The 13,762-nt window shown below is 36.9% G+C and overlaps 1 protein-coding gene across 1 annotated transcript in view; it reads left to right on the top strand.

Moving 5' to 3' along the window:
* Positions 1 to 10,167, top strand: part of ARSH (arylsulfatase family member H) — a 33,294-nt gene extending 23,127 nt beyond the window's left edge. Inside the window, exons 8-10 of the mRNA XM_072614472.1 lie at positions 2,608 to 2,770; positions 3,753 to 3,874; positions 9,604 to 10,167. Coding sequence (XP_072470573.1) covers positions 2,608 to 2,770; positions 3,753 to 3,874; positions 9,604 to 9,971 — 653 coding nt within the window. The 3' untranslated portion in view covers positions 9,972 to 10,167. The remainder of the gene's footprint in view (positions 1 to 2,607; positions 2,771 to 3,752; positions 3,875 to 9,603) is intronic.
* Positions 10,168 to 13,762: the final 3,595 nt, after the last annotated feature.

Here is a 13,762-nt window from a genome sequence, read left to right as displayed (position 1 = left end):
CTCTCTGGTTCTAGAATATCAGGGCAGCTTTCCTTGATAATTTCTTGAACAATGATGTCTAGGCTCTTTTTTTTTTTTTTTTCTCATGGCCATGATGTAGTCCAATAATTTTTAAATTATCTCTCCTGGATCAATTTTCCAGGTCCAGTGAGGTATTTCACCTTGTCTTCTATTTTTTCATTCTTGCTTTTTTTTAAAAATAATTTCTTGATTTCTCCTAGAGTCATTAGCTGCCATTTGCTTCATTCTAATTTTTTAAGGAGTTATTTTCTTCAGTGAGCTTTTGAACCTCTTTTTCCTTTCAGCCCATTCTGTTTTTTAATGCATTCTTCTTCTCATTGGCTCTTTGGACCTCTTTTGCCTCTTGGGTTAGTCTATCTTTAAGGTGCTATTTCCTTCACTATTTCTTTGAGTCTCCTTTAGAAAGCTGTTAACTCATTTTTCATGATTTTCTTGCATCACCTCACTATTCTTTTCATTTTTTTCCTCTACTTCTCTTCCTTGATTTTCAAAATCCTTTTTTGAGCTTTTCCATGTCCTGAGACTAATTCATATTTTTTTGGGGGCTTTGGATGTAGGAAATTTGACTTTCTTTGCTTCTGAGTGTATGTTTTGATTCTCCTTGTCACTAAAGTAAATTTCTGTAGTCTGAGTTTTTTCCTCATTGTTTGCTCATTTTCCCAGCCTATTACTTGACCTTTCAATGCTTTGTTAAGGTAGGGCTCTGCTTCCAGTGTGGAGGGCATACTGTTCTAAGCTTCAGGGGTTTTGTGCATCTGACTTCAGATATACTTCTAGGGACCTGTACGTATTCAGTTCTTCCAAGGTGGTATGATGTAAGGAGAGGTGTTTATTCCTATTCTGCACTGTGCTCTAGTCTGTGAGTGACCACAGGCACTCTTTTCTGCCCTGGAATTGTAAAGAGGGTTCCCTCTCCACTGCTGCCACAAACTCTGCTATGGCAGTGCTCCACCTCCCCACAGGACTGCCACCCAGATCCAAGTATGAGCAAAGCAGCAGAGTCCTGTCTCAGTGCCAGCAAAATCATCTGTAATCTCCTGATTTGATTCCTTTACCATCTTTGGGTTGAGAGATCTGGAATCAACTGCTGCCACTGCCACCACCATTGCTGATTCAGTCACTCCCAAGGCCTGTTCCTGGTCTGCTGGGGCCCTGGCTGTGGTAGCACTAGGTTAGACTGCTCCTCTCTCATCCAGGTCCCACAAACCTTTCCTACTGACCTTCTAAGTTGTCTTTGGTATCTGTGAGTTGAGAAGACAGAAAATCACCACAGCTGCCAGTGATTCAGTCCCTGAGTCCTGCTCTGGGTTTAGTGGGGCCTGGTCTGTGCTGGTATGCCCTGTGCTGGAACTGTACTCCTCTCCTAGCTAAGTGCACTAGACCTTTCCTGTCAACCTTCCAGATTGTCTTGGGATGGAAATTTTTTCATTCTGTCTTTTTGTGGGTTTTACTGCTCTAGAATTTGTTTGGAGTCATTTTTACAGGTATTTGGAAGCTTTTAGGGGAAAGCTCAGACAAGTCCCTGCTGTACTATGCCATTTTGGCTTGTACCCCAGTCCCACTCCCTGGCCTTCTCATTTTTTAAAACTATCTGTAGGGTTGGAGACATTTCTGTCTATACTTCAGAATTTAGTACTTTTATCCTGTTTACTAATTACTTTGTGTATTTGTGTCTGTGTCTTTGCTCTCCAATTAGATTTTGAGCTCCTTTTAGTCAGACCATGTCTAACAGTATTTTCACACAACAGGTGTTCAATAAATCATCATTAATTATTGATCATAATTATTTTATCTATGTAATCTAAGGTTTTCATACAAATAAACCAGTTTTATTTAGGAATTTCCTTGTGAGAATTTGTTTTGATGCAGATTTAGCTATAATTTTTGGCATGAGAACAATCTTTGAATTCTGCAAGCCTGATTTTCTAATTTGTAAAATAATTTTTTTGAAACCTTATTTTGATAATATCAGTCCCCTGCTAAATAGTTCCCTGTTGGCTATGGGATCTAAATTACGTAGCCTATAAAATAACCTGTTTTTACGGACTCAGTGCCTAGTACTCTCTTACATAAATCCTTGGATTCAATTAAAATTATCTACTACTTATTCCCCAAGCATAGTTTGCGATGTCTTGTTATTGTCTTTTGACTATTTCCATTCCTCACCTCTTTTGGAAAAATCTCAATGACTTTCCCCAATTTCTCTACCTTATAAACCACTACAGATCTTTTTTTTTTTCCTCTATTAAGATGTCCCAGAATGCTCTAGTCCACGTGGATCTCTGAATTTATAGTGACTTTCTATATAGTAACATTTGCTAATTTAACTGAGTATAATCCTATGGCAACTTCAGTGGGCCCTTTGTACTATTCATTAAAAACCTTGAGATTTTTCACATACCTCACCTTGACAACTAGATGATGAGGTTCTTAAGACAGAATCTAATACTTCTTTGTAGTCTCCATATTGCCTAGGAAAATTCTGGGACATAGTATATTACCAAAAAATTACTTGATTTTTGCTTCAATAAATCTTTGTACATAAGATTGTTCCTCATTATTTGTACTACTTGTTTTGAACTTTAGGAGGCAAAGGAATGGGAGGCTGGGAAGGGGGAATTCGGGTGCCAGGAATATTTCGATGGCCAACTATCCTTCCAGCTGGTGTAGAGATTAATGACCCTACAAGTCTCATGGATATTTATCCAACATTGTCGTATGTTGCTGGAGCAATATTACCACAGGACAGGTATGCAATTTGTGATAATTTATTATTTAAATGTATTTTTTCTGCTTATATGATATTTCAGACCATATCTATAAAATGTGAAGATGCGTGTGTATAAATATTTGCTTGTACGCATGCACACACATATGTATGTGATAGAAAATGAAATAGATATTGAATGTGACTTTTATTTTATACTTGCACAAGGTCTATACTGTAGAAATAGAAGATTTAAACATCCCGGTCTCTTGTTATACCTAGAGGGGCATACCTATACTCCTGTTTTAATTCTACACCAAAGCTAAGTCTGTTTGCTTATGTTTCAGTAAAATAAGACAGAAGATTTGTTCATTTCAAACACTGGGTTCATGAAAATAGCTTTGGTAATGAATGGTAAGAGGATTATTTCCAAATTTACACTGCTTTCCAAGCTCAAAAAATCTTAACTTTCAGGTTAACTGGTTCATCTCAGGTTGCCGAAAATCTATGTGCAAAATAGTGGCAATAGAAATATAATTGTATATCATATTCAAAAGAAAAATAAAACATACTTCTTTTCCAATTCAAATTATGAAATAAATTTTTTGGGTGTAGGGTATAGAATGATGAAATTTGGACAGAAAATTTTAATTTTTTATCCCAGCTGATATTTTGCCTGCTTTTTTTTTTTTTTTTTTAACATATATACTCCGATATTGAGTTTCCCATCCTTAAAGTTAGGGTCTGATGACCACTTGCCAGGAATGTTGTATAAGGTATTTATATTTCTGGTACATATTGGACTTGCCCTCCAAGGGCCCTTAAAATTCAGAGAGTATATAGCTTGCTTGGAGATGTTAAAAGATATTAGTTATAAAATAATGATTACATTAAAATATTTAAGGTGAGAAAATCATGATTCTTTAATATTTTTGAGATGACAGAATATAATTGATCATTGAATTTACTATGCATCACCTAGGATAGTCTTCATTTTCATTCTCTCTCTTTTTTTTAATTTCAGAGTGATTGATGGCAAGAACCTTATGCCCTTATTACAAGGTAGAATTTTTCAATCAGAACATGAATTCCTTTTCCATTACTGTGGAATATATTTACATGCAGTGCGATGGCATCAAAAAGACTGTAAGTATTAAGATATCCTGAATGTGCCTAAGATTTGTTTTACTGTGGTACTTCTTAGATTGTCCAGCAATCAAATTTCAATAGCACAGATTAAGGAAATACATTTTTTTTTTTTTTTTTTTTTTAGGAAATAAATTTTTATTTTACTTTTTTCTACTCGAGACCAGACAATGAGGCGCATAGTAGAAAAAGAAAACATAAGTAGAGATTTGGTTCCTTTTAACTAAATGTATTTAAGTAAGCATTTTGGTTTGTGCATGAGAGAGTGCAAAGAAAATGTCAGTATATAAGTCACATGGGGTTAAATGATAAAAAAAACAACAACTTAGTTTCATTGAATTTCTTAGTATGATATTTCCTATTTCCTTCTTTAAAAAAACTTTTCAGTGTTGAATCTCTCCTGTCCATTTTTATTCACTAGGATTCATGTAAAAATAGAACTCAGTCAAAGGAACTTTGTCCAAAGGAACTATGTTCTTGTCCTACTAGAGGGTGACAAGTGAAATCTGAACGAAGGCAACAAATATTTGAGTTTCTGATTATACTGATTCATCAAGCAAATTATGTCAATTGCATAACAAATCAGGACCAGTCTTCAGCTTGACACTGGGTCCCAAACCGGGGAGACATTTTTATGCATTAAAAGAAAACAATGAACAAAATATAAAGCCCTATATAAGATTAGGTGATTTAATTTCTAATTGACTGAAAGATGATGGATTTTCAGTTGGGGTGGGGTGAGTTTCAGTCAAACTGAGAGGTGATTACACTTTGAGGTCTTTCTTTTCCCAGAAGTGGGAGATGCTGATTAACTACATCCATCTACATTTTATAAATAATACATGTGGCAGCATATGATAGAATCAGTGGTAATCTAACTGGTTCTCTTGATTCTCACGCTAAACCAGTTCTATTTTGCAACCAATCTTTCACTCTATTTATTCAAAAGAAACCACATTCTGGTTCTTTGGAGGTATGGAAAAGTATAAGTATACTTTATTCTCCAATCTGGATGTTTTATCTCACAGAAAATTACATGATTTGCCTTCATGCAAACAGTTAGTGTGAGATATCTATCTCATCAGTGTAGAAAGAGTTTCACAAAGCAGAAGCCTGTTTGCATCAATGACATTTCTCTGCTGTGGAAGGGAAGGGAAGGTGCTCAGAAAGTATTCTCCATTAAGGAGAGAGTTTTTTTTTTAATCTGTATTCAGTGAAGGTGAATTTCCTTTTTCTGTTTCTTTTACTAACCAATAGTGGAATATATTCCCTTCATTACTATTATCTTGGCTCAAATAGTCCCAGGGTCTCATTAGAAAAGGTGAGAGTTGTTGGTGGAATCTTAAAGTAATTAAATGGGATAAATAATTGGGTTCTGGATTTTCATTAGGTTTCCTTGGTGATTGCTATTATTAGGGCAATTGCCAATCCCTTACATATTGGACATCATAGATGAATCTCACAAAGATTATAGCTGTCGTCATTGACTGGAAATCCCCAGGCTAATTTACAAGGCATGGGGTGAAATTTCCCCAACATAGGCTATTTCCTCTTTGAATGTCCTTCCAGAAATAGTAGGTGGAGATGACTGTGCCTTCACTCATTCTTTCTATATGTAGCATTGCTTCAGAGCTATTTCATAACTGGCATGTCCTTGAAAAACTTTATGACAGCTACAATGCCTTTCACCCAGGAATGATAATCAGTAGTCTGTTCATGTGAAAAAGGAAAAAGAGCTGTGAACAACTTTTTCATATTATATTGAAAAAGAAAGGAACATTGAATAACCTTTCCATATCCTATGGATATCCTCGTCAAAAATGACAGCTTGAAAATTTTATAAAAAGGAAGAAGAAGGATAATATTTATTTAGTAATACATAACATTTCCTGATGTTTTTGACTGAGTTAAAAATAGTTCTTAATAGAATCTTCTAATTCCGGTGAAGAAGGAATACATATTAGGAAGCATTGTCCCAAAGTCTCTGTACCTTGACAGATACTGTAAGTCCTAAAGATTATGTGTTGTATAACTGGGGTTCAGAAGTAATTTTTTTCCTTAGCTACTTTGAGAGTTTATTCCTGCAACTTCTCCTTTCTTCTCCTCCTCCTCGTCTTTTTCCTTCCTTTTCTTTTTTTTTTTACTAAATTCTTACTAACTTCTGTTTTTATATTGCTTGTATTTCCTTGCATCCTTTTCTTTTTCTATTTTTCATCCTTTTTCACAAAGATTTTTTTAAAAAGAAAAAAGAGGAAAAGAAAAAAAAAAAGAGCAATCCCCACCTCACCTGCCACCCCTGACTCTACAATAGAGTTGGGGGGGGGGGGGGCTTTCTCCAAATATATCTTCTTGGGAGACAAGCTTATTCTCTGCAATTTTGCATCATTCATTTTGATTGTTTTGTAGTTCTTTTCATTTGCTTTGTTGAGATCATTGTGTATAGTTTTGTTGGTTCTGCTTCACTTTGTGTCAGTTCATGTAAGTCTTTCTGTACTTTGCTCTTCCTATTTGTCACTTCTTCCATTCTATTCATGCACCACAGTTTATTTGGCATTTACCATTTGAGGGATGACTAGTACTCCAACTCTTACTTCTATACCTAGTATGATTACTAGCAATAACCATTTACATAGTGCTCTAAGGCTTACAGGCTTGTTGTTCAGTTTTCCATTTTATCTGACTCTTTGTGAGCCCATTTGGGATTTTCTTGGCTAATTCACTGGAGTGGTTTGACACTTCTTTCTCCAACTCCTTTTTCAGATGACAAAACTGAGGCAAAAAGAGATAAGTGGCTTGCCTAGAGTTACACAGCTAGTAAATGTCTGAAGTCAGATTTAAACTCAGGTCTTCCTGACTCAAAGCTCAACATTCTATCCACTATGCCACATAGCTGCCCTATAAGGTTTGCAAAATGATTTATAAATCTGATCTTTTTCTTCACAACAACCCTGGGATTTTTAGTGCTATTTTTGTCACCATTTTATATATGAGAAAATTGAGGCCAAGGGTAAGTTATTTGCTCGGAATTGCACAGGGTCTGAGTCTAGATATGAACCGAGGTTTTCCTATCTCTAGATGTAGAAAGCTATCAATTGTGCCACCTAATTGTTTGATTCTTAGTTTTTTGGTGCAATGAAAACTACTGCTGTAAGTATGTTGGTATCTATGAAATCATTCTTTTTGCCAATAATTTCTTTGGAAATATATGCCTACCAGTCAAATCTCCAATTGGAAAAGTAGGGGCTTTTTAGCTACTTTATTTGCATAATTCTAAGTTGTTTTTCAAAATGGTTTACTTATTCACAGATTCACTGCCAATTAATTAAATAATCGTGTGTGTGTGTGTGTGTGTGTGTGTGTGTGTGTGTGTGTGTGTAATACCACCCAGTACCCAGATACTGAATAGTTTCAAGAGTTACAAATATTGTCTTTCCATGTAGGAATGTAAACAGTTCATCTTTTGTAAGTCTTTTATGACTGCTCTTTGCTGTTTACCTTTTCATGCTTCTCTTCATTCTTGTGTTTGAAAGTCAAATTTTCTTTTCAGCTCTGGTCTTTCCATCAAGAATGCTTGAAAGTTCTCTATTTCATTGAAAGACCGATTTTTCCCCTGAAGTATTATACTCAGTTTTGCTGGGTAGGTGATTCTTGGTTTTAGTCCTAGTTCCTTTGACTTCTGGAATATCCTATTCCATGCCCTTTGATCCCTTAATATAGAAGCTGCTAGATCTTGTGTTATCCTGATTGTATTTCCACAATACTTGAATTGTTTCTTTCTAGCTGCTTGCAATATTTTCTCCTTGACCTGGAAACTCTGGAATTTGGCCACAATGTTCCTAGGAGTTTCTCTTTTTGGATCTCTTTCAGGCGGTGATCTGTGGATTCCTTTAATACTTATTTTGCTCTCTGGTTCTAAAATCTCAGGGCAGTTTTCCTTGATAATTTCATGAAAGATGATGTCTAGGCTCTTTTTTTGATCATGGCTTTCAGGTAGGCCCATAATTTTTAAATTGTCTCTCCTGGATCTATTTTCCAGGTCAGTTGTTTTTCCAATGAGATATTTCACATTATCTTCCATTTTTTCATTCTTTTAGTTTTGTTTTGTGATTTCTTGGTTTCTCATAAAGTCATTAGCCTCCATCTGTTCCATTCTAATTTTGAAAGAACTATTTTCTTCAGTGAGCTTTTGAATCTCCTTTTCCATTTGGCTAATTCTGCTTTTTAAAGCATTCTTCTCCTCATTGGCTTTTTGAACCTCTTTTGCCAATTGAGTTAGCCTATTTCTCAAGGTGTTATTTTCTTCAGCATTTTTTGGGGTCTCCTTTAGCAGGGTGTTTAATTGTTTTTCATGCTTTGCTTGAATGTCTCTCATTTCTCTTCTCAGTTTTTCCTCCACCTCTCTAACTTGATTTTCAAAATCCTTTTTGAGCTCTTCCATGGCCTGAGCCCATTGAGTGGGCTGGGATACAGCAGCCTTGACTTCTGTGTCTTTCCCTGATGGTAAGCATTGTTCTTCCTCCTCAGAAAGGAAGGGAGGAAATATCTGTTCACCAAGAGAGTAACCTTCTACAGTCTTATTTTTTTTTCCCTTTTCTGGGCATTTTCCCAGCCAGTGACTTGACTTCTGAATATTCTCTTCATACCCACTTCACCATCAGATCTGCACAGCCAGCACTTGGGGTCTGAGATTCAAATGCTGCTTCCCAGCCTCAGGGCTTTGGGTGGGGGCAGGGCTGCTATTCAGTGTGAGAAAGTTCAGGTACTCAGGTAGGGGCAGGGCTACCTCATGGGCTCAGTTCCCTCAGGGGGTTTATGCAGAGACCTTCAACAATGGATCCGGGCTCCTGCCTGCTTGGGGAGCCCTGGTCTGCTCCCACATCAGCTGCTGCCTCCCGAGGGGGCCTGAGTTATGGGGGCACCCCATTCCCCTCTCGACTCGCCAAAGAGACCCTCTCACCAACCCTTGTCACCTGTGGGTGGAGGGACCCGTGCGGCTGCTGGAGATTCTGTCCCTGAAGCCTGCTCGGATCTGCTCCTCTCAGTACCACGCGGCCATGGCAGGGCTGGGCTCAGCTCCACATCCGCAGCGCAAAGGACCTTTTGTGCGACGTTTTCAGGTCCCTCTGGAACAGAAATCTCGTCTGCTCTGTTGTTCTGTGGCTTCTGCTGCTCCAGAATTTGTTGAGACTGCTTTTTTACAGATATTTTATGGGCTGTGGGTTTGGAGCTAGCGTTATGTGTGTCTTTCTACTCTGCCATCTTGGCTCCCTTAATTAAATAATCAGAAGAAGACTAAATGATTTCAAAGGTTCCCTTCTAGTCCTAAACTCTATGATCTTTGATAAATTCACAACAATTTCGCTAGATTTGCAAGTGACTAGTTTTACTAATCCTTCCTGGACAGTGTCAAAATGGCTTTAAAAGTCCTCTAACACTGACTCCTCCCATCTAACATCATCTCTGCTAATTTTCTGGAGTGTCATATACAATCTGATTGTTGTTTGACTTTTTTCCTTATTATTAGTGATTTGAAGAATCATTTTATTGGTTGGTATGCATCTATTATATTTTAAAGTTTTTTTTTTCCAGTTCACTGAGATGTGGAACAGGGAAAAAATAGTTTTAAGTGATGATACCTGAGGGAAATAGCTTTGATTTGAGAAATTTGGAATATTGCAGTTAGTTTATATTTATTACAATGTTTTAATAATTGAATTGCTTTTTTTCAGGTGGTACTGTGTGGAAGGCTCACTATGTGACTCCAAAATTTCAACCAGAGGAAGCGGGAGCCTGCTATTGGAGTGGACTTTGTCCATGTTCTGGGGATGTCAACTACCACGATCCTCCTTTGCTGTTTGATATTTCAAGAGATCCTTCTGAAGAGCATCTTCTTACTCCTGAAAATGAGGGGCTTTTTGATGCCATAATAAAGAAAATGGAAGAGGCAGTGAAAGAGCACCGGAGAACACTGATGCCAGTCCCACAGCAGTTCTCTGTATTCAACACAATCTGGAAACCATGGCTCCAACCTTGCTGTGGGACTTTCCCATTTTGTGGTTGTGATAAGGAAGATGACACTGTACCTGTTGGCCTATGAGGAAGACAAGCTGCTGCTTACTGGGATCTGCTATATTATTATCGGAAAGTAAACATAAGCATGATTGAAACAAATTAGCAGCTTATTTTCACTTGGAATCTGAAAGAATGGCTTTAGGAGCCCCTTTCTTCAGGTATTAGTCCCCTCCCCCCCTTTTCTCTAAGGAGCTCAATAAATTAAATATTTTTTAATATAATTACTGAGCCCGATTTAAAGATTTTTAAAGATCTGACTTAAAAATGTCAGCAAGGCATTGCATATCAGCACTGGGGAGAGTTATTGGTTCAAGATGACACTTTAAAAATATCCTCTTATTCTATAAAAATTGCTTGTAATATCTCAATTATAAAATTTAAAAATATTTTATCTGGCAACTTTTGCTTGCAATTTATAATATATTCAATTTTGTATGATCTGCCTAAGTTGGTGGTAAATAGTAATTAAGATTCAATTTTCATTTGAAACTCATGCTATTTCAGTCCAGTGACTGACATGATGGAAAGGCAGTGAGTGGCACTAGTATTGCTTTGAAAGTCAAAATTCTGCTATTTCAGTCTCAGCATGTATAAACCACACCAGGTTATTCCACCAGATTCTTTTCCAGCTGTCTGTTTTTTCATGGTTTTGTCACCTTTCTCCCTCTTTTCTGTTCTTGATGTCTTCTTCTCTTTCCCTTTTTTATGCTCTCTGTCTCTGTGCCTCTATCTTTATCTTTATCTGTCTCTCTCTGCCTCTCTCTGTCTGCCTCTGTCTCTCTATCTGTCTCTGTCTCTGTCTGTCTGTCTGTCTGTCTCTCTCTCTCTCTCTTTCTCTCTCTGTCTCTATCTCTCTCTCAGTTTCTTGTCCACAGCTTAAAGAAAATGTAAGTGGGAGGTTTGGGAGTTGGGTAGAGAAGGAAGGAAAGAGAAGAAGGAAAAAGGGGAAAAATCATACCACATCCTTATTTTTATTAATTCTTCTGCTTATCTATGACCAATGCTCTATTGTTCTCTGTGGAGATCTGTAACACATTCTGGAACACTTACAGGAGACAATAAAACACTTATTGTAAAAAAAGTTCTCAGTGTCATGTCATGTTCTAGAATTAACAGCAGCATGAATGAATGAATTAAAGAATGAAAAAATTATTAATATTTATTAGGTAGATACAAATTGAAAAAGGAAAATCTCTGATTTGCCCCTCATGATTGGATCTCATAATAAATTAAAACTATTGAGGATTTTTTTCTATATTCTTCCTTTTGACAGTGTCCAGGAAGTGTTAGTACACCTAAACACTTGTAATCTATTGAAGTTGGTGATGTTATATGAGTGAATTCATTAAGGGTTGGTCACAGGGTTTAGGGCTAGCAGGGAGCTTTGAAATCATCTAGTCTTCATTTTATTATTTAATTACATTTCATTTAATCAATTAACATCTTTTTCTCTCCCTTCCATCTTTCTCCCCCTACCAAAAAGAAAACCAAAAATAAAAACTTTCTAACAAATATTCATAGTCATGCAAGATGAATTGAGTCCATTGCCTCTTTAGTAAGAGATGGGCAACATTTTTCATTATAGAAATCTGGACTAATATTTTGTCATTGTGTTGATCAGTGTTTTTAAAGTCTTTCAAAGTTGTTTTTTAAAATGTTGTTATTGTATAAATTGTCCTCTTGGTCATGTTAATTTCACTCTTCATACTCATCTTCCCAGAATTCTCTGAAATAATTCCCTTTTTCTATTTATTATGACACAATAGTATTCTTTTAATTCATGTACCACTCCTCAATTTTAATGGGCATCCCTTTAGTTTTTACTTTTTTGCTTTCCCAAAACAACTGCTATAAATATTTTTATATGTGTCCTTTTCCACTTTCTTTGATATCTTTGGATATGGGACTAGTAATGATATAGCTAGATCAGAGGGTATATCCAGTTTAGTAATATTAGGGGCTTGTCTAATCTTTATTTAAGAGATGAGAAAAAATGAGTTCAAAGTTGGTTCAATGAGTTGTCCAAGGTCACACAGGTAGTAAGTATCAAAACGTTAGAACCACACGGGCTCTAAAACCAGCACTTTTCCATTAAGCTATATTGTTTTCTCCATTTTTTTTAAAAAAGATCCTACTATTTGAAAATACTTCTTAAGCTAGGTTGAAAAGAAATCTTTTTAAAATTAAATATGGAATGTGAAATACCCAGTTGGTTAGCATCAACAGCACTTTTTTTTCTTCCTCCTAGTTAGCATGAATAATTGTTAATAATAATGATGGGATGCTTGGGTACATGTGCTTGGATCCCAATTCTAAAATCACATTTCTCTTTAAAAATCACATTTCTCCCTAGCCTCAAAACACTATCCTAGGCCAAGAACACATCCTATGCTAACAAAATTCTTATCTTCCTTCCTGCCACAGTAGGCAGCTGCACCTACAGAATTTATTAGTTTGAACCAGCTGTGTACTAGCTGAACAGGCTGTGTACTGGGTCTTAATGACATTTACTACTCACTGACCAGTCATATGTATTCTAGATTTAGACATACATATAGTCCCTTACATTTATCTTGTCTAACAAGACATTGATAAGAGCAGCCTGGTATTCCTTAGTCAGTCTTGACTGTTATTTGACATAGTGACATTTCAGGTCTAAAACCACACCTCCATGTAGCCCCCACTTGGGCTATTTCCTGATGAATTCTGGGTAAAATACCTGTGCATGTTCCTTTAAGAACTAATTACTGCTTAACCCACTCCCTAATCCTACCTTGAATCATCTAGTTAGCATATTTAGCACATCTTATTATACAATATCCTATATAAACTTTACATGTACCCCTCTAAGGTTGCAAGTTCCCTAAGAACTCTTAGCAGCTGAAAAGTACAATAAATCTTTACCTTGACCTCAAAAATGGTTGATTCTGTGAATTCATTCCAGGTGACTTGTCCCTGGTACTCCAGTATTTGTGGAAGTCTTACCCACCCCTCTTTCCAGCCCTCATTAACAGTTCCTACTATGTGTGTGCCAGGCACTGTATCAAACACTTTACAAATATTTTCTTATTTGTGCCTCACAATAACTCTGATAGGTAGGTGCTATTAGTATGGCCATTTTACAGTTGAAGAAACTAAGGCAAAAAGATTTCATAACTTGCCTAAGGGTTACACAAGTAGTAAGTATCTGAGGCTGACTTTGAACTCTTCTCCTGTCGTTCCAATGTGATATTAATAGCACCTCTGATGGCCAGGAATACCCTGGCACAATTCTGAATCACAAAATACCACAGACTCTCCATTTGGAAGACAGAACCAAAACATTAATTCAGACACCAGAAAGCTGAATCCATCATAGTAACAAAAATCTATATGCAATAACAATGCAGAGAACACCACCATTCCCAAGCCTTCCCCCTGCTAGACTTCCCACAAACCAGCTCCCTTAAACAAAAATCACAAACAATTTCTTTCACTCTCCCCAGCCAGCAGCTGCCTCCTTCCTTGCTCTGACTGCTCTGACCAAATTTCCTCTCAGCTCTGATATAGCTCTGCCTTTTCCTGTTCCACCCATTTAGCAAACTCCTCACACCACAGGCTCCATGTGACTTAGAGTCATGCGACTCAGGCTTCCATGTGACCCAGGTGGATCACATGGGCCTATTAATGAATGGGAAAGATCTTCCCATTTAAATTACCATTCCATGCTGCCCCAAGATCTTTCATATTCATTACACAGGTCGTTGGGGCAACTGGTATCAATAGAACATTAACAGGGATAACAGAAAGTAAGCATATAAGACAATACCATAGGCA

The sequence above is a fragment of the Notamacropus eugenii genome, chromosome 5 (assembly GCF_028372415.1).
Source record: "Notamacropus eugenii isolate mMacEug1 chromosome 5, mMacEug1.pri_v2, whole genome shotgun sequence".
NCBI classification, from domain to species: domain Eukaryota; kingdom Metazoa; phylum Chordata; class Mammalia; order Diprotodontia; family Macropodidae; genus Notamacropus; species Notamacropus eugenii.
The sequence above is the reverse complement of the archived record's forward strand: the minus strand, read 5'-3'. Positions and strand labels throughout refer to the sequence as shown.